This window comes from Manis javanica, chromosome 15 (genome assembly GCF_040802235.1).
Source record: "Manis javanica isolate MJ-LG chromosome 15, MJ_LKY, whole genome shotgun sequence".
NCBI lineage: Eukaryota > Metazoa > Chordata > Mammalia > Pholidota > Manidae > Manis > Manis javanica.
In genome coordinates, this window is record NC_133170.1 from 18,481,376 (window position 1) to 18,503,550 (window position 22,175).

At 38.1% G+C, this 22,175-nt stretch overlaps 1 protein-coding gene across 6 annotated transcripts in view; it reads right to left on the reverse strand.

The window, feature by feature from the left end:
* PTPRO (protein tyrosine phosphatase receptor type O) overlaps positions 1–20,632 on the reverse strand; it is a 213,054-nt gene extending 192,422 nt beyond the window's left edge. For 4 of the 6 annotated variants that reach the window (XM_073223228.1, XM_073223227.1, XM_073223226.1 and 1 more), the window contains exon 1: positions 20,174–20,627. In XM_073223228.1, the coding sequence (XP_073079329.1) occupies positions 20,174–20,248 (75 nt within the window). In that variant the 5' untranslated portion in view covers positions 20,249–20,627. Of the gene's footprint in view, positions 1–20,173 lie in introns of all 6 variants that reach the window. The other 2 variants (XM_073223230.1, XM_073223229.1) reach the window with 1 other exon arrangement.
* Between the last annotated feature and the right edge of the window lie 1,543 nt (positions 20,633–22,175).

Consider the following 22,175-nt stretch of genomic DNA (forward strand, 5'->3'; position numbering starts at 1 on the left):
AGAATCTTTTTGCTCATTCAGGCTGTTGGCAGAATTCAGTTCTTTGTGGCTGTAGGACTGAGGCTCCCATTTTACTGATGACTGTCAGCTGAGAACTGTGCCCAGCTTCTAGAGGCTGCCTTCCTCCATCTTTAAAGCTAGTGATGGCCAAGTCTTTCTAAGTGCATCCTGATCTGTTCTACTTTCTTCTACCAGTTTTAAGGACTCACATGATTATATTGAGCCTAACTAGAAATTTCAGGATAATCTCCCTTTTGTAAGGTCTTTAATCTATATCTCATCTGCAAAGTCTCCTTTGTCATATAATGTAACATACTTATAGGTTCCGAGATTAGGGTGTAGACATCTTTGGGGGACAATTATTCTGCCTATCAAAAGAGCGTAGCATATTAAAGATGATTAAAAAAATAGTGCTTGTTGAATGACACAATAAATATATGCAAATGACGATAATTAGTTAGGTTTTTCAATTATATTAGGTGACTTTATAGGGCCATAGATAAGATAATTTGATGTTCTTATGTGATTTATTTGTTATAACTTTATAAAAATCCTAGGTATTATATTTTTTAGATCTCTGCCCTTCATGGGACCATGCAAATGAATTATAACCAAATAGAACAAATCAATCTTTCTATAATCTCTGATTTGCCATAAATTGTAAACATTATTAGTAATGGAGAATTTACAGACATCAAGAGTCCCTTGTTCTGTCCTTTTTAATTACTTACAGAAAGATTTATCATTTGTATGAAGTTAGTATGATATATACATTAATTCTAAAAGTATTTGAGTGTCTATGTGTATATATATATATATACACACACACACCAAGCTTTGTGAAAGATGGCAGGTAAACAGTGGTGAATAAAACATACTCCCTCCTTATGTGGCTTACAGAGTAACTAGGAGACAGATAATTAAAAAGTAATTATATCTGTAGGATGAACAAATAAGGAAAGAACAATGTTTTGGGATACAAAGATAATAAAGACAAATTACACTCTAAAACTTTGTTAAGGAGTTAATATTACCGCCTAGTCAGAGATACAAATATATGGACACACAGTGCTATGCCAATGTAATGAAGTCAATAGACGTATCTTCAAGTTACAGTGATGCATTAAGGGGGAAGGAGCCTACCACACTTGGAGCAAGGTTGGGATGGTTTCAGAGAAGAGACTTTCAGTTGCATCCTGAGGAATAAACAGGACTTTCATGATGGACATATAGTGAGGAGGAATTCTAGGGAGAAGGGAAAAACTTAGGCATTTCCCCAGTTTGGGAAGAGAGATGGTCAGCAATGGATTTGTGAATAAAGGGTCAATTTGGCTGACATCTGGAGGACGAGTACACACTTGTTGGGGTAAGGGGAGATTATACCAGAAAGGAATCTACCAGGAAGAGAGAGGCGCACATGCAAAGGAGTAGAGGATGATGAGAATGAGCATCAAGGCTGAGGAACCAAGAAAGTCCAGAATGACAGCAGCATACGAGTGAGGAAAGGGGAGGGCATGATGCTAGAGAAGTAGTCATAAGCCAGGTCAAGAAGGGACATAAGCCTATGAAGGAGTGTGGAATTAATCCAAAGAACCCCAGAAAGCCATCTATATGTTTTGAACACGGAGGTGAGATGCCAGATGCTCACCCAGCTCGCTTCCATCACCCTTGGACCACCTGAATTAGTTGGTGGCTCCCCACCCCCACACCAGAGCAATCTGGTCTTCCTACAACAAGAGAGTCTCCCTACAACAAACATCTCTGTTCCCTTTTTTCCACAGCATGCAGGGTTCTTGGAAAAGACAGGCTGATGTTCTTCTAGTCTACAAAATCACAGGGGAGCATTAAACTTGTCTGGGACCATATCACATCGGGTTGAGCAGAGGTTGTCCCTCCAAGCTTCCTGTCTCCGACAGCCTGTGGACAATTTCTAATGCTCTGTGTCCAAGAGGATCAGAAGCAAGCCTCCACATATAATAATGATGCAGGTATACTGTGATCATACCCAAGATTGGGATGTAATGAGAGAAATAAAGTAAGACATAAGATAGCATTTTGTAAACTCAAGTCAAAAGGAGATTTAAAATTAAGGTCCCAGAGGCAAAGTTCCCTGTGGTTCGGTTTGCTCACATAGCAGAAGCACGTTTACAGCAGAAGTGTCGGCTGAAGAAGAAAAACTTAGCAGGTACTTAGACTTGATATTTGAAACATGGATTTGAAAATACATGTAGTTGGTATGTTTGTCAGAGAATACAGAGGCATTAAAGCGTTAAAGTCAAGGAAGAAAAAAGAAAGCACAAATTTGGAAGCTAGAATCCAGTATGTTAAAATAAATAAATAAACAAATGAAGACACTCGAGGCACCAGAGAAATGATACCTTCGTATTGTGAAGGTTTCTGTTTAACACTTTGTTCTTAAAACACTAAATGGCTGGAAGGATTTATAAAACTTATGAGAAGGGTTTGTGCGAGTGAAGTAGGGCTGGGGGTGGTGTAAGATAGTAAGGTGGGATTTGATCTCTAAGCTGGAATAAAACAGGAGCCCTTCCAATGCCAGTTTCCTTCACGACGTTTCTAGTGCCTCCTGATATTTATAAAGACCAAAGGAAGGCAGAAGGGCTTTAAGATCCTCTTCACCGGCAGTAACTTTTAGATACGTAGCTAGTCTTAAAATAATTGCACAAGCTATTAAGTTTCTTGTTACAATGTATAAACAGGCTGCATGCTCAATTCAGGAAGATCTACCCCACACAGAGCTCAAAACTTAGTTCTTTTCTGATCCTTGCATGTATATATTCCAGTGATTTATAAATGAGAAGAAAGAGAGGAAAGAATAAAGGACTCTCTCTACATACAAAATGTAAATAATAAAGTACATACCAGGTTGTAGAGAGGGAAAGAAGAGAAACTATAGAAAGACAGAATGATAGGGCGATGGAGGGTTCCCCAGCAGGAATCATTACGTTTCTTTCTCTGTGCTCTAAAACAGTTTGGCATCCAGGGGAAATCATACCCGCTTTCAGCCTGGAGCAGTGACGTGAGCAATGGTGAACTGGCCCTTAGTGCCGTGAGCTGTGGAATTCTTCCTGAGTAGGGACACTAGATCAGAGCATTCCAGGATTTATCGGGGAGGCATGGTGCCACGGAAGTGAGAGGTTGGTAGGCGAGGCCATCTGGTGAGATGGAACTTGTCAATCTCCCAGATGGTTTGTGAAAAGAGAAAGACTTGATATTGAACTGAGATCAGAATATGAAAAGAGCCATGAAATCACAAACTTAAAACCCATTTTTTCCATACAGTATTTTGAAAACTTCATTAAGGAAATTTTATATGAATTGTATATTATCTGAAAGATCACACATAATAGTTTTAATTTATAGTATGGATTCATATCAACATATACCACATTTCCTTTCACCTCTTTGATTGGTGTTTTTATTAATCTTAAATTACTGCATTAGAAGAAAGAAATTGATCATTATTTTCATAGCGATTGCATATATACAAGTTTTGTAAGACTTCCATTGAAGGTCTAGTATAATGGTTATCCTGAATTATTCCTTTGGAAAAACATGCTCTAAAAATTTAGTGCCATGTTTCTGAAATACATTATTACTTGAAGATGATCTGCTCTTTGAATTTAAATTTCCAGATAAATCTATTTTAGAACCACTTGGATTATACTTACTAATAATTCTTTAAGTGGTGTAATGTGCAAGCATTATATTCACAATATGACATATTCCACATGTTCCCATAATTCTGAGATTTTTAACATTAGCAATATTCAAAAATGAGAATTTTGGAATGGTGCAGACTTCTTATTTCCTGTGTTTTTCAAGACATAAAGACTGGTTTTTATATTTACCTTCTATTTTAGTTAGAACATGATATTTTTTCATTTTTTTATGGAGGTATAGTTGATATATACAATATTATATTGGTTTTAGTTATACAAAATAGTGATTGACAATTATGTATATTATGAAATTCCCTCCACAATAAGTGTAGTTACCACTATGATAATTATATAGAACTCACATAAAAATTCTCCTTCAGTTTAGTATATGTTCCTATGAACATGTTTTAATATTAATTTTGAATTCATGTAAAATGCCTACTTATTTGATACATCTAATGTGAAATGCAAATACTTTTGAGATAAATAGGGCTCTTAAGAATTCATATTCTCAACCTCTGAGGAATTTAGAAATAAATACCTGAAGCAGAGTGTCAAATATAATAGACTTTTAACCTTGTACTTATTTTCACATTTAATTAAGATGCCAAAATTTTATAAAGGTCATTCAAAAGAATTATTGAACACAGGCTTTTTTATTTCTTTGTAGTTAGGTAGTCTTTGTGTTTCTTTTTCTTCCTGCATGCTATTAAGCATTTGATTATTTCACCATCCATTAGTTTATTCAACTCAATGAGAATGGACAAGGCAAATGAAAGATCAAATTATATAAGTAATTTTTGCTACTGTTAATAAAACTGGGAGATTCCAGCTTCTGTCTTAATGGAATTCATACACACTCAAAAAATTAGTGGAACAGGAATTCCAGAAATCCATTGGCTCACAGCTGACAATCTCTGAGGTATAAAACAAAAAACAAAATTTGGAGTGCATCAGGGGGGGTGTGCGGGTTGGCAGGGACAGTACCTAATGGAGTGGGAGAGATGTCTAACAGGGGAATATAGGGCTTTAAGGGCAGAGGTGGTACCCAGAAGAAATGGGGTTCCATAGTGAATGTCCCAGTAGACAGTCTGAGAAATACCTTAGTGGGCTCTTTATAAAAAGAAGGCTAATGTCTCTTGGGTGATAATAGGGCCAAGTGTTTTATAATTTGTGTTATTATTGTGAATATGTACTCACTTACACCCAAAGGTGAGTGAAATTGGAAGAAGCAGTATCTGGCATATAATTGTTGCTCAATAAATGTTCACTGAAAGAATGAATGAATTATGGTTGAATATAGCATATGAAAGATGATTAATGATCATAGATACGTACTACTAGAATGCTTGACAGTATTATAGGTAGGAAGTTAGGTGAAAAATCATTTTTTATGGGAATGATCTGATCAATAGACAAAAGGTAGAGCTGACGTGAAAACATTTTGCCATTAGACATAAATATTTGATAAATTTTATATATTAAATCACCAGCTATATAATCAAGCCTTTACTCTAAGTGACCTAAAGTTAACTTGGTTATGTCAAACTTTACTTTTTAAAAGGAAAAAGGATGTGTTACAGTATTAATTATAGCCCTCATGGCACACACTACACACATGGACAGACACACGTAAGTGTGGGAAAAGAAAACACCTCTGTACCACAGCAAATGAAACAGGGGATGCGGTCATTTTTAATAAGGTAATTGAACTTTATGGTTTATAAAGTGCTTTCACAGATTATCTCATTTAAACTGGACTGTAGTTCTATGAGGTGGAAGTGAGATGGAGGTTTATTTTCTCTGACCTGGTGCATATATTCCATGTTATTAAATATCTCTTCAGAACTTAAAAAATAGGCTCATTCAAAAATTCTCCCTAGCCATTTTGCTTCTAAAAGTGATAAAAATCTATAAAGGCATTACACCTTTAATATAGTATAGCACATTTTGTCATGAGCAGTCTGTTCCTTCAAAAATTATCATGAGACAGATTGAGAGCTAAATATGAAATGCTGAGCTCTCCAGTTAACGCAGAGACCTCATTTCATTCAGATCAACTCAGGCAGATGAGACAGAAGTGGCTGAACAATTAGTCTATTTTTTTTCAGTCGTGGTGGTACATTTCCCAGCTCAAGGTTCAGACAGTTTACAAAGAGGATGGTATGGCATTGTATTCTTGGCTCATAACTTTCTCAGCAAGACACCTTCTAAAATGGTAATAGTCATATTCTGGGACTTCCTTCTATAGAAGCATCATTTTTGTAACTTTCATATACAGGGTCTCTCATGAACAAACAGAAACATAGAGAAAGGAAAAATAACATCCCCTTGGGCAAATGAAGAAAGATTCTTAAAATTGTGTTAATGGTTAGTGTTTTTCCACAGCTTTTTTCAGACTCTCTAGTAAATTAAATAAAAAGAAGAGAAAAAAAAGTCTTATCTTCAGGTATGCCTTTTCTTTGCAAAACTAATTTCACAGAACAGTCTGATATGTAATAATGGGCCCCTTAGGATGTAATTTTTTATACAACTTGACACGCACGTCATGAGAAATTAATTATGTCTTCTATTTACACTTTGTCAGATAAGAGTATTAAACAGAATAGCTGAGAGGAACACAGAACACTGCCATTAATCTGTTTAATTTGCAAATCTAATGCAATCAAAAGGAAGACATTAGTGTTAAAATTGTTTTTGTCCAGGTGGTATCTTTCAAGGTGGAAAAGGCCTGTCTGAGGTGTAAATGTCTCATAAAGCCAGCAAGGCACAAAATTTCATGTGGCCTCTAAAACCAGGGCAAACAAATCTCTGGATGCTTATTTATTGACTCTAAAAGCTCTGGATATACAAAAATGGAAAGCCCAGGTTCTCCATATCAGCACATTACGTTCAGCTCGGTGCAATTATCTGACAAAGTACAGATGCTCCAGACCCATTAAACTGAAGAAGCTGATAAACAAAGGCATAAACCTGATACTTGTGAATTTATAGGAATCCTCTGACAGACAGCAGGCCTTAGCCTGGGAACATGTGAATGACAGATGGACAGAAAGGATAAGCCACAAGAAGAATTTGGGGTGAGCAGAAACAGCTGTCTCCAGGAGTCACCAGTGCTCCATTACTTCCCAAAGGGCAGTTCCCACCAAGGACTTAGGAATGGATTGAGTCAGCTTTGTCTCCTGATATTTCTATAGTAAAAGGAGGAGGCAGAAGTTGTAAACTAGTGAGTGGGGAATTAAGGGCCACGTATGAGTGTTCACATAATACAGTATGGTATGGTGTACACAGGTCCCATGGTCAAACAAAAGTTTTATTCTTAACTCCTTCAGTACCTCCCTGAAACTTAGTTCCCCCATTATGAAAATGGTGTTAACGATATACAGGATTATATAAGGATGGAATGGGATCATGTATGTAAAGTCCCTGGGACAGTCTCCAGTAAAGAGCGGCTGCTCCATAAATGGTAGTGAGTTGTTAGTATTATCCTCACCATCATTTTCAGTAAGGCAGTGAGGATTTGAAGAGCTTATCTTTTAATTTCTGCCTGAGATACTTGTATCAGTTGTTTCCTTTGGAATATGCCTTATATACAAATGTGACACTGTTGATAAGATATTGATTGCTGAATTCATAGGATATTTATATACATAACAGAGAAATTTAGATGGTCAATTCAGTTTGGGCTGGTGACATGTAATTTTAACGTGAGTTTTAAACAAAGTATAAAACCATAGAAATTCTATAAGAATGGGGGGATGTATATGTGAATTATAATTCCTATAATGAACATGGCAACTTTTTAGTCACATGCATTGGATATGAATTTGAAAGTGTGAAATAGAGTAAAGGAAATTCAAAATGGAGTTGGGAAATCCTGAAGGAGGAGCTTACATGAATATGTCCCTCATCACAGTTTACCTTACATACCTGGACAGGGAAAAGCTTACATTACTAACCCAGGAGGAGGAAGGAAGATTTCCTCCTTGCCCAGCAACAACCCAGCCAATGAGAACAACCTGCAACTCAGCCAATGAGAAGTTGCCACAACCACAAATCTCATTGTCCTTCAAGGATTTGTTCCAAATAGCCCCTTCCAACTTCCTTCTTTCCTCCGTAAGAACACTTCTTATTCTCTAGACTTGCCTGAGTTTTGCCATAGTTTGCATGTCCCAAATTGCAATTGTTCTGCTATACCCGAGAAAACCTAATTTTGCTGGTAAACTAACTGGCTATTTTTTTTTTTTTTTTTTAGAGGGCATCTCTCATATTTATTGATCAAATGGTTGTTAACAACAATAAAATTCAGTATAGGGGGGTCAATGCTCAATGTACAATCATTAATCCATCTCAAGCCTAATTCTCGTCAGTCTCCAATCTTCTGAAGCATAACGAACAAGTTCTTACATGGTGAATGAATTCTTACATAGTGAATAAATTCTTACATGGTGAACAGTACAAGGGCATTCATCACAGAAACTTTCAGTTTTGATCACGCATTATGACCCATAAACAATCAGGTCAAGTATGAATATTCATTTGATTTTTGTACTTGATTTATATGTTGATCCCACATTTCTCCCTCTATTATTATTATTATTATTATTTTTAATAAAATGCTGAAGTGGTAGGTAGATGCAAGATAAAGGTAGAAAACATAGTTTAGTGCTATAAGAGGGCAAATGTAGATGATCAGATGATCAGGTGTGTGCCTATGGACTAAGTATTAATCCAGGCTAGACAAGGGCAGCAGGACATCCACGGATGCAGAAGATTTCTCTCAAAGCAGGAGGGGTGAGGTTCTGAGCCTCACCTCTGTTGATCCCCAAATTCTCATCGGATGGCCCCCATGCGACTGTGCCTGTCTTAGGTTGTTCCTCCCTTGAGGAATCTTACCCGTCTCTGGCTAACCAGCCATCTTCCAGGGCCATACAGGGAAATGTAAAGTTGGTAAGTGAGAGAGAAGCTATATTAACTAACTGGCTATTTTAAAGGTTGATGATAATATGTTGGCAGTTACAACTTGTCTCTGAAAAAAATCCATTTATTTTCCGTTTATCTGTAAGAGCACCTAAACAACATGATCCAGGGGAGTTTAAGTCTACAGACTAATTTACTGAACTACCCAAGCAACAGAGGATTATTTTATCTAATTAAAACAGAGCATATGTATTTAGAATTAAGCATTTGCATTTAATAGCAAATTCAGAATTATAAAAGCAATTAAAGCTAAAATGAGGTATGATAATTTTTTCCTGCACACCACTGCTGAGCTAAAGCTCATTTTCATGTTTGCCTTCATAGCACTGTTGAATAGAACATTATGAATAGAAGCTCATAACTAGACAAAACCACCTTTTCTACCTCACTGGCAACCACTCATGCTCCCTAGGACACTTGTCCATCTACCCTGTTTTACTCAAGCCTCCTAAATAGGATTTATATTTTCCCATGTTTCCATTTGTGTTTCTCTGTTTCTCTAATTTGGAATGTTTTCCTTAACCTCACCTATCTATTTGAACTCTTATCAGATGAGGTTCATATGAAAATTCATCTTCCTTCATGAAACCAGAGCTCCTTCCCTTATCTGTAAGCCCAAGGGCTCTTCCCCTTATCTGCATGCAAGGACACTTAGCTGAATATAGTTGTCTATCTCATTCATTTGCAAATTAATATATCACTTGTTCAGTACTAACCCCTTTAACTTGTTCATGTTTATGTTATTTTTTCCCTTACATTGCAGACTTCCTGAGGACATAATTGTTAAAAATCATAAACTGTTAAAACATGTCCAATTTAATAAGTGTGTGTGATGATCACCTGGATGAAATATGTAAACATTTGTTTACTTACATGCATGTTCCATTCATCTCCCGTTTTATTCAAGCCTCCTAAGCTTGCCTTAAACCAGTACATTCTAATTTGTTTATATTATCTCTAGATCTGTTAGTAATTCCTAAAAGAATGGGAGAATGACATTACTTTACCAATCAATAAAGTATTTTGTCCTTACCTCCCATAACAGCAATTTCTATCACTCCATTTTTAACTGATTCTCTGAAGAGTCATTCAAATGTTGGCTTTAACACTGGTGTTACGGGAATCATGAATGGGACTGCCTTAACATTTGGTGCTTTCCAGAATTCAGTAGATAGATCTTGCAAAAACATAGTTCAATGTGCAACCTCCCCATGATGGATCTGAGCTTTCAGCTAATGGTGTTTTTTGAGGTCTTGGTGTACTTTGTGTATGTTCTTGATTTTTTCACATTTGCTTAGACATCATTACTTTCACTGGAAGTGTAATTATTGTCTTTCAGAGACAGTCCTTGTAAGAAAGAGGCTTTTTTCTGTCAACTGGTCAGTCAAAATACTTAGCAGAAATCCGGGGGGGTGGGGGGAATTAACAAAACAAAATAAAATAAACTTAATAAAATTTTTTAAACCTTTTTCTTTGAGAAATTAAAGATTTATATGAAGCTCAAAGAAATGTACAGGAAGATTCTGTGTCTGCATCTTGCCTTCTCACATCTTACAGATCAAAACAAGAAAATATCCCAAAGAAGGAAATATCCAAACTGTGAAACTGATGCTGGTACAATCCATACAACTTACTCAGATTTCACCAGTTATTATACATTCATTGTGTGCATGTATGTATACACCTATACACTTTTTTCACATATATAACTTCCTGTAACTACCACCACAATCAAGGCCCCCACATGCCATCCCTTTAAAGCCATGTACACCCTCCCCGTTCCCTCACCCCGTCTTTAAGCCTTGGCAACCATGGATTTGTTTTCCGTCTCTGTAGTTTTGTTATTCCAAGGATATTACATAAACAGAATCATACAGTATGCAGCCTTTTGAGTTTGCTTTTTGCCTTTCATCCAGCATAGTTTTCCTGAGGTTCATTCAACTTCTGTGTGTACCGTAATTCATTTTTGTCATTGTTGAGTAGTATTACATGGTGTGGAAATACCAGCTTGTTTAACCATATTCATTATTGAAGGGCATTTTAGTCATTTCAGTGTTTGGCTAGTATAAAGCTGCTATGAACATTCCTGCACAGGCTTAAGTTTTAGATGAAAATAATTACCATTCTTCTTATATGGCTAAATCATCTTGCTGAGAGCTTTGAGAGATGGGTGAGTTTTCAGAGATGGGTGAGATGGGTGAGGAGCTAGTGACTGTTTACTACATCGAACATGGTTGTTGGAATATTCAGGAAGGAGTAACCACCCATCCTGGTTTTCCCAGAACGGGCCACTTTATGTATATGCTGTCCTGGCATGATGATCCCTTCACTCTTGCAAGCATGCCGGTGGTATGATAAATTATATACTCACCGTGATTCAGATTAAGTAAAGACTATAAGCATCGCTATTGCGCCCACTGGGCTATGATGGAATTGAATTTTACTAGATTGCTGCTTTGTAATCTTTCTGAGCACCTGTGGAGTGACTCTCTGGAGTCTGAGAAATGAAACCGTCTTCTTGCAGTGAAAGGTAATCTCGCTGAAGTGTCTACGGTTCCTACCTCCTCCTTTTCTACTAGAAACTATTTCCTCTTGTGAGTCAGTTTCATGGTTATGGGCAGCTTTCAAGCTCAGGCCTTAGCTCCGTGTGTCGCTCACATCATAGCTCCACAATTAGAGAGGCCAGAACTCTTCCCCACCACCACCAGTATGAAGATAATCTCAGGGACAGATTCTGATAGGTTTGGTTTGGATCGCCTGTCAATCTGCAAGACAGTGGTCAGTGAGGTGCAGTCCCCACGTGCTCTTAGCTTAGGTCAGCGTTCACACCTTGACCCATCATTCCATTCAGGGCAGTGACATCAAGTAAGACAATGGTATCCCTTTTTAGTCCACATGAATCAAAAAAAGGAGTTTTCCTCTAAGGTTAGCAGGTGGTATAGAGAAGATGTCAGACTCCACTACTGGAGGAATGGTGATCTGGGCTCCACTGTAATTTGTGTCTCTTATGAAGAAGTCAGTACACTGCCGAATGCCACACTGCTAGCAAGGAACACAGTCTGAATTCAATCCTGTATCTTTTCTATTAGAAATACTCTTAAAATTTCTTGTACATAGTATTTAATTATGGCTAAATGGGAAACAAAAGCCTGTCAATATAGCATCTGAAGCTTTTCTAGATTAACTCTTAAGTAGTCACAGAAATGGGGGGCACACATAAAGGAGATTTTTTGTGTGAGATAGTTTTGACCTAACACTTCATGGTCAAAAATCAATATGCATGATCTTCCATATTCTTGAGTGATGCCAATACAATTTGGTAATTGAATACAACTGACCCACAGACCTATGGCTTAATGTCCTAAATGGCAGAGGACTAAAAATGCTCACGTCTTGAAAAAATTATCACAGTACATCTCAGAGAAAAGAACATGCTAAAATAGTAGTTCACTTTTGATACTTTTTTTCTTAACCTATACGCTTCGATACATAGACATAGGGAAAACTTTGAAGTGACATATGCCTAGATGGTAGTTATTTTTGAAATATATACGAATGATTATTTGCTTTTTTTCTGCGTGTTGTATGTTATACATTTCTGACAGTGAACATATATTAGTTTTTGAATTCTTACTCTATTATAAAATTCTGGGTATAGTGATGCACACCTGATTCAGACTTAAAGATTTCAAATTAAGAACCCCCTATTGCAGAACTGTTAAGTTAGCAAAAAACCTAACTTAATACCTCTGCATAGCAACAAGACTTTCAATAGAAAGATTCTCATTTGGTTCCCAATTAGACTTCAAGAAAATAATAAAAAGGTGTTGCTTCAATCAGACAACAAAAGACTTAAAGATACAGTTGTCTTTTGTTGCAGATCTACACAAAACGAATTCAGGGAAGCAATCTGGAGCCCCTCTAAAGAATGGCTGATTTTTAGTAGACCTCACAGTTTTAGCTAATTATAAAGAAGCAACTGACAAACTACATTTTTAAGGTTGAGGCCATAGTACTTAATTCTAAGTCCTTCCAATCATTTCAGCACAGTTGTGACAGTACCAAAATCTCCATAGTACAAATCCCAAGTACAGAACCATTTTGAATGAGGCATACAGTCATTTCTGAGACTAATTAGAAAGTCTAATTTAGGAGAAACTGTAGAGGAAATTCCCCATAATGATACAAAATAAACTTGGCCACATCTCATCAGTAGATTTTACATGTAAATGACCCTATTGTGCCAATCCGTTTCATAGTAACTTGGTTTTTTCTATAATGCCTTAGGGCAGGATCACATATCATGCTGTTTAATCATACATTTCCCAAGACCTTTCATTATTCACCTTATTAACCAACTTAACATTCAGAAACTTTAGAGGCCAAGTTTTCTTCCTAGATAAAATCTAGGAATTTTAAGTGCACCCAAGTAATAAGGTATTTCTTACAGTAATGATGTTGTCACTCATTGTAAACATGATGCTTATACTCTGTGGTATTTGGCAAGAATGCTCTCATTTTTCTGATTACACTGTAGATCAGCATAGTATCAAGGTAAATAGAAATGCCATCGTAATATTACTAGAATATTTTATTTTATAGACCCTGACTTAAATAGGAAATTCATAGTTTATCTGAGGGAGATGGTGATGTATGACAATTAGCTTAATTCCGATGTGGCCAATCAGGATTAAAGAGACTCATATTAAGTTTTTTTTTAAGATTTCCAGAAATTTTGATTTCATAGAAAAAAAGATTATTAAACTTATGGAAAAAACTTATTAGCCACAGAATTACTAAAGTTATTTTTATACTTTCCAGATGTGCTCTCCTTAGCATAATAATTCATGAAAGGGGGAACTTTGTGTTAGCCCTGTATGTGAATGTATAAGTAATCTGGTCAAAATTTTCCCCCTATTTTTGACTCTAGAGGATGTACTGACTTATTAACAAAGTCAAAATTTACATCATAGAAAAAAATTACAACTAACCCAGACTTCCATACTTTACCACTATAGTAGTAGACTATAAATACAGATTAGTATAAGTTTTAAGTGTTGAAGAACAAATAATAATTTATCACCTGAGCTTCAGTTTAGCTGTAAGAGTTTCCAGAAATATCTTTAGAGGTCTAGGGATGATCTGAGTACATCAACATGCATGGTGAGATGAAAATGAGGAAAAACCATTGTTAAAAATTCTTTTCATTTTGATATTTTCAAATTGTAGAGCCAAGAAGAGTCTATTTTTTAAAGATCAGAAGACTATTTTGTTTTTGAAGTTAAATTACATGATCAGTCAATGAATAAGATAGAGAATAAATGATCAGAAAAGCTGAGTTTTTACTTCATTTCAGACAAGAATCCATCACACAAGAAAACCCATATATTGCTTGGACACACATCATTTTCCCTCAGTCTTCTTTTCTATGTGTGAGGAATCTGATCTTGATGTCTAAAAGAGTTTATTTTCATGTGGTAGTTCAGTGTCTGCTCCCTACACAAGATCAACAAAATAGAATGTCCAGGCCATCCCCCCATTCTGATTCCACCTTCCCCCACATCCCCATTCAGCCCTGCCTGCTTGGTAGAACCCCAAGTTCATGTCACTTGCATTGGTTCCATTCCTGGCACTTGAATACTAGAATCCCGCCCTTCCTCTGTCTTGAGTCTGTCCATAACTTCTGCTTGACCTTTCTCACCTTCTTTATTCATTCAACATTCATTCATTTGTTCAACAACTACCAAAACCAAATTAATAAAGAGTATTCGATAAGGAAACACATTTATTTGCACATACTTATAGAAGGATGGCATCTAGGGTTTCATCAAACTTTTTTTCATTTGATTCCCTATATTCATTTTCTTACAGAAATTACCATGCATATTTATAATTTGTAATACAACTCTCAAGTTTGGAGTCCTACTTCAATTCCGATTCTCTGTTTCTGAATATTTTTCCAAGGATATATAATTTTTCTCTCTTTCATTTCAATTTCATGACAAAAAGGAAAAGAAAAACCTTTTTATCAAGAAACCTCTGCAACCTTGTTCCAAATATCCTCTATTTGTTTGCTGGTTTTAATATATTCACAAGTAAGAGGTACTGGCCCTTTAGGAAATCAGAATACTAGGGAAATCTGACATCTTTCACTGGAGAATTAAATTCTGAATGAAATAGATGAGGATGACTTTCTGACACAGGAATAGGATATGGTTCTACTTACAGAAATAAATTTGATGGTACCGCACTAAGAGGAAAAAATATCTAAGAACTGCAACCCTGGAGATCTGGGAAAAGCTTGTGAAAGGATAAGCTTACCAATTAGGAGTCATTAATGATCACAGATTAGATGAGGGGTGTTTAAGTAGGCTATTCACATATTCTTCTGAATGGCTATTGGAAGCAGCATGGAACCTCTGGAAGCAAGTAGCACCAGAAGGGGTCAAGTACGGTTGTGTCTGTCTCCAGCTTTATCCCACCCCAATCACTCTCTTCTTCATTCTGCTTGTGCCTATTAATCTTGTTTTGGCTCCTCAAATCAAGGACACGAATGCACAAAGAAGTCTCTTGCCTATTTAACCAGAAAAAGCTGATGCCCATGCATCTCTAAGGCCACCACAGGAGAGTTCTTTAGGGCATTGGGTTATGCCCCTGGATAACCACCATAGACACAACCAAGACCAGGATACAGAAAGTGCTTCATCTCTTAAGGGTAAAAGTTCTGGCAAAATATTGGAGGGATTTCTATAACAATGCAGAAATCTTTGTCAGTTCTGATCAGTAAGTGGTCGCAGAAGAAGGATGATACAGAAAAGGAAGCAAGATTACCTGTGTATTTGGAAATTGGCTGAAGTTGTAAGTCACGTATGGAGAAGTAAGGAAAGCTATTTTCCCCAGTATTTCAACTCTGCTCTTTAAATGATGACAGTCAATAGCAGTTGAGGCAACACTGGTGAATAAATGAGCAATCAGGAATACTACTTTTTGAAAAAAAATAGCATTGTTAATTTGATTTATGATTCTAATAAGTTCTTAGTACAAGGGACAGGTAACATTTTTTGGTGTAAAGATTGCTTTATAGTTATAATGATTTAATTCAGATAAGGATAATTTTCTCATGTTTTCCTTAAAATTGTGTTCATAAGTCAATACGACATTTAACACTTCCCGATCAGCAACTATTTAAATATGCCTGAAATTTGAATCCTGTTTATTAAGCTTCTGTTATATGCTTAATACCACATACTAGGCACAGTGGAAGGCAAAAGATTATAATTGATATTTATTTCAAAAACTTTTGTAACATGTTTGGAGTATTAAAATGAGCGCATGAGGTACTTTGCTGTAAAGCTGATCTTTGCCCTGCCCCCAGTCCTGAAAATGGAACAGTGCTGGAACTATGTACCTGAAAGTGTTAAATTAAGGGAGAAAAATGAGACTAACCATCTGTGCTTCTTGCTGTTTAGCTTTCTATTGTGCCACACTGCTACGAATCACAGTGGTTTATAGGGCCACCAACCATACCCAGCACCAAGGATCCTTCTCAAACTTTTAGGATTCCAGTTGGAATTGTATTTCTAAGATTCAGGAGTCACTGTGCTTATAAGTTTAAATAGCAATATAGTGTTACACTTAAAAATAAAGTACAACTCATATTGTTGTTAACATAAATGTTTTATTTATGCATGTAGATGTGTATTTTCCAATGGCCCACAATGAGGCAGAGGTTTAGTGTGCATTTTGCATTCTTCCATACAATGACAAATTTTCACACAACAAAGAACAACAGATGTACCCAGTTGGGAAGGTTTATCACCCGATCCCCTGTAGAAGCCCAGCCCAGTGAACCTTTTCCAGCTTACCAGGTATGTTACACGTAAAAGGGTATCTTTGAAAGGTTGGCAACAATATTTATCAAAGGAGTCAGTTGACAGAAGAGTTAATTACAGGGAGGATGGTTCAGATTGCTCCAGAAAGATGAAGATTATGAAATACCTGCCAAAATTGTATAATATAGAATGTGGATGACACCTCAATGAGGCAAATGAAACTTTGTGTGTGTGTGTGTGTGTGTGTGTGTGTGTGTGTGTGTGTGTGTGTGTGTGTGTGTTTGTGTGTGTGTGTGTGTGTGAGAGAGAGAGAGAGAGAGAGAGAGGTTGGGGGAGGTGGGGGGAGAAAAAGGAAAGGGAGAGAAGGGCACAGGACGTGAAGAAAGACAGACTTCGGAAAGTGGATATTTCTCCTGAATACCAGTGCCATAGGCAGCATTATAACACTCACGCTTTATAGAATCAAACATAAATCTTTTTCAGAAAATACACTTAAGGCCCCTCTCAAATTAAACATTCTTTGATTATATATCACGTAAGAGCTGAAATGGAAGGAAATAGAGAAAGTTGGGAAAGAAAAAAGAATTCATGGCAAGCCTATGAGTCTGGGGAAACATTTGAAATAAGCACCATTTCAGGAAAGGCAGAATTTAAATTCTTATGATGTCATATTCTACAATTTGCATTCTACTCGACAAAATACTGATATTGAGTGAACCGGTACAGGAAGCAAATTTCAGGGAGAGTTTAGTAAAGAGACGACAGGTAAGAGAAATTACATTGCTTTTACCAGGAATTATGGGAGACTCACCACATAAATGCTCCATTTACATTCACATGTGGGTAGATTTTGAGATTGGTAGGCTCCCAGTATCCCTGAGAGTAGAGTTGTACTTTTGTTTTCTTCTTTTATACATATCTTCAATATTGACATGAAATTAAATGTTTCATAACCCACATTGTGCTTATGCAACATCACTTATAGAGATATTCACCTCCTAACTCACAGAAGAAGATTTAGACAGTCTCAGGTGCCTGATTAAATGTGCCCATCACTAAGCCATGGGTAGGAATGATGCATAAAGACTTCCACAGTCGGGCACATTTAGTTTACCTTAATGAAATTGGTTATAACCACTTATACAGATACAAATTTTCAGACTTCCCCACCACTTACATCCAGCTTCTTGTTTCTGATTTATGGAAAGGGAAAAACTATAAGTCACGTCTCACATTTTAGTTCCTCTAACTTAATGTCCTTAGTGATTTTCACTGTCCCCTGGAGGATACTGCATATGGAGCAGTAAAATTGTCATAATGAGAATGTAAGGTTTGCCGGTATGTCAGGATTGAGTATTATTAGTATGTGAGTATGTGAGTATTGTCCTAATAAACACTGACCTAATGAGAACTACAGAAGACTGGGGAAATGGTTTGTTTCTGACTCAGCACACATAGACTATTTTAGATTTTATCACTGAGATCCACTTGACAATAGGGAATTTGATAATGGAAAGTGTTCATGTTCCTATCACCATATGCACATTAGACCTATTTTATTGACATCTATTCAGGACCTTGAATGTAAAAGTATCTCCAAATTATAAAGAGATTATACTGTGTGCCCAGTTTACAATGTAATATACTATTCCCAAAATGTAAATATGTTACCCTATGTGACCAATTTATCACTGTGAACATCTCTTGTCAGTTGTAACAAAATAGGATTAAGTGCAATAGCATATATGAAATACCTGGAACACTGACTAACACATAGTGGGTATTCAGTATGTATACATATTTCCCCCTTCCTCTAGCATATTTTGTATTAAGGTGACATAAAACACTGCATTTACATAAAATAAAGTGTAATGGTTTGCTTAACTACATGATTTGTCCCATTATGATATTTCTTTAAAGAACAAGCCTTATCAGTATATTCTTTATGTGCAGTTTACTGTAATTGACATTTATTTGAAAATGTGAAGGAATACACCTATCATGTGGAACAGGGGAACCTCTATTTCCATCCCTGAGAACACCATCATGCCAGACCTGACTGCATTTTCTCATTCCAAAATTGAGTTTTGATTAGAACTTTTGCCACATTTTTTCTATTTTAACTGCAACACTCCATCCTCACTCCCAAACTCATGATTAGCCCATTTCTGAAATTCCCATCCATTATGAATAATCAAATAAAAACCAGCAGCTGTGCCAAATGCTGGGTTTGGATCAGATGTTATACATGTAACTCTTAGCTGTTACTTGGTTAAATATGTGGTGATTCAATTTCTCACTTGGGGTTCATGACAAGTGTTGCATAGATGTAACAGTCACGACAGAATTTGACAAGTAGAAGAATTAATAATAGAAAACTTAACAAGCGTAATACATTTGTAGTGTGTACTAAATCTCTTAGAGTGAAAACATATGACCAAACTTATTAATATCACTTTAAATAAAATTATTATTGATAACTTAAGGAAAATGTAAAAATACACATTAAACTTAGAATTTTATGTATGCACTCTGTTGCTGTTACTTCCTGAATCTATTTTTCTATTTTCCATTAGACAAATGAAAATATGGAATATTTAAAATTAATGTTTTTCTTAATTCATTGGTCCTGTTCCACTATCTCCTTATCAAGCATTCATAATTAATGGTGCATGGAAGCAAGAAGTGACTCTTTGGTAAGAAAACATGGGCTTCCATTATGTTTCATCCATTTCTAAGGTAGAGAGCACGGTGGTGCTGAAAGGATAGCTCCCGGTCACCTGTCCACCTACTTGAGTTTACGGCGCCCGGAACGCAAAGCAGGCAGAACTACAAGTAGACCAGCTGAAGACATGATTGGTAGGCAATTACCTCCCCAGTTCACACCACTCTCCAAGAAAACATCTAACTGAAATTTCGTTTTGAAATTTTGTATACCGTACAGTTGTCAAACTACGATTTTTTTTTAACCAGCCTTTTTCCTTACCATTTTCCTCGAAGTGAAACCCTGAAGCAGCATACTCCAAAGAAGACTTGAAGAGTTAATTATACAGATTTTTCTGCCATTTAAATTTAGAGGTAGCATCCTCTGTTAATATAATGGAGGAAGTCTAAAGACTTTGCAAAGGGATTTCTCAGGTTGGAGATGAGGACTTGGGGAGAGAAGTCCTCTCCAGGCTCAAGCTGACACTCTTTATTCAAAGAAAATCATGCTCACGATCCACCCCGGCTGTCCATTTGCAGCCAGAGAGCTCGCCCCCGGAGTATAATTCCAGCAGAAAGTAAATTAAGACAAAGCAGCCGCACACTCCGTTGGGGGGGGGAGGAAAGGTAGAGCAGCTTTGGGGTGCAGGGCGACCAGGAGGGAAAGTGACCTCATTTTGCCCGAGGAAGCACTGTCCAACAAGCCCATCTTTGATATGGATACCAGCGGCGGAAAAAGGGGCACAAAGGGGAACGCTGGAGGGAGAAAACTTCCCTATTCTTCCACCCCATCCTTCAAGCCTACCGGGCACACGCACACGCAAGGACAACAAAGCGTGCGCCCAGGCTGCACCGCCTGCGCTTCCAGCCTCCCGGCCGCGGCGCCCGGGGCTCGCGGCACCCCCGCCGCAGAGCCACGGCGCCGGAGCGCGGGCAGGACCGCCGCGGCGGGGCGGGGTGGGGGTGGGGACTCCCTACCTTGAGCAGCACAAAGAGCCAAAGCAGAGGCAGAAGGCGGCGGCTGCCGCGCGTACTCGTGGGCAGGTGCCCCATCGCGGCGCGGACCGGCACCCGGGGGGCTGGCGGCGCGGCCGAACTCCCCAGGCGGCGGCTCACAATGGCGAACTGGGGCTGCAGCCTCAGACCGTAGACGCCGAGGCTGCCCCCGGCGGGCGCATGCTGCCTTTCGAGTTCCCCTGCGCCTGCCCCCTTCTCCTCTGCGCCCGGGGTCCTCCAGGAACGTGCCAGGCGTTGCTGTTCTTTAACAGCTAAGGAGATCAGAGGGTGGGGATTGTGGGCGAGGCTCTGCCGCCGCAGGGGCTGCAGGAGGAGGCGCGGGGTCCGCGTGGTGAGCGAGAGGCGGGGACCCTGTGCCCAGCCCTCCGCGGTCCTAGGGCCACAGCGACACTCTCACTCTGGGCTGCGCACTCAGGAAGTGGCAGCAGCCTCCCAGCCCTCCCACCAGGGCCCGCCCGCCCGTCCGCCCCCTGATCGCTGAGCAGCCCCCACATCAGACTCCACCCCAACCCTTCCCATGGTCTCGGACGCAGGAGCTGTCCGGCTTCCTGACTCCTCGCGAGCAACTCGAGGTCCGGATCCCAGTCAACTCTAAGTCTTTCTACATGGGCTGTCAGCTGTAGTTATAAAGGACCAGTAACACTTGGTTGTGATTGTAGATGGAGAGTGGTGTGTGTGTGTGTGTGTGTGTGTGTGTGTGTGTGTGTGTGTGTGTGTGTGTGTGTGTGTGTGTGTGTGTGTGTGTGTGTGTGTGTAATAGGGAGGATAACCTTCCCCTCTTCCATTCTTTCCATCCCATTTAAACAATTTTATTCTCTCCATTCCACACTAGCCCAAGCACAATTGTATACATATTCCATTTGAAATAAGGAGTTCTTGTAAATTTCAGTGGCTGCCCTTTGACTTCAGGTCACCTGAAACAGAATATCCAGATGATAAGTCTGCATAGGAACACACACACACACACACACACACACACACACACACACAAAGAAGTGTACATTATCTGGTGAGATCTGAGGTCTGTGGACTCCATCAATGTCAGTTTCCTGATTCTGATACTTACTCTAGTTATATAAGATGTTACCTTCGGAGGAAACTGGGTGAAGGGTATATGGAATCTTTTTGTCCTACTTTTTGAGACAGAACTGACATATAGCATCATATTAGTTTCAGATGTACAATATAATGATTCGATATTTGTTTATATTGTGAAATGGTCACCACAGTAAGTCTTGTTACCATTTGTCACTCCACAGTTACAATGTTTTTTCTTATGCTGTGAACTCTTAAGATCTACTTTTATCAACTTCCAAATATGCAGTATACTATGATTAACTACAGTCACAGTCCTGTACATTATCTCCCCAGGACTTATTTATGTGGTGGGTAACTGGAAATTTGTAACTTTTGACCCCCTTCACTAGTATACTTTTTAACAAGTGTGCATTATTCATAAGTAACTAATCTGTGACTTTTTAGAAGTCAGGCAACTACTTCCAAGCTGTGTATCCCCAAACTATTTCTGTCCTCGGTTACTATGTGTATTTTTGAAAGATGTCTGTCAAAATAAACTATGGGGTACACTATTAACTATAAATCACTCCTTATTATCATGTAAATTACCTAGCTGTGCCCTGCCAATAATGGAACTTTCTTTTTGTCTTTGAGACAGGCCTGGGCACCAGGAGCCTGGCAAGGTGACCTTGGCCATAATGTAGGAGTTCAGGCAACGACTTGAGTTAGTCACACAGCTGGGGAGTAGTGGCATCAGAAAGGACCCAGGGCTATGTTTACAATGCCTTTTACTAGAAGAGTAGTAATGAAACATTAACCTTTTGGTTGGTGTAGATACGTGTGTCTGAGAAAGATTAAGATTGAATGTATTTACATGAGTATGTATGTGCAGTAAATGCTCATATGCATAAATATAGAATGATGGTCTGAATTTATGTGAAAGTAT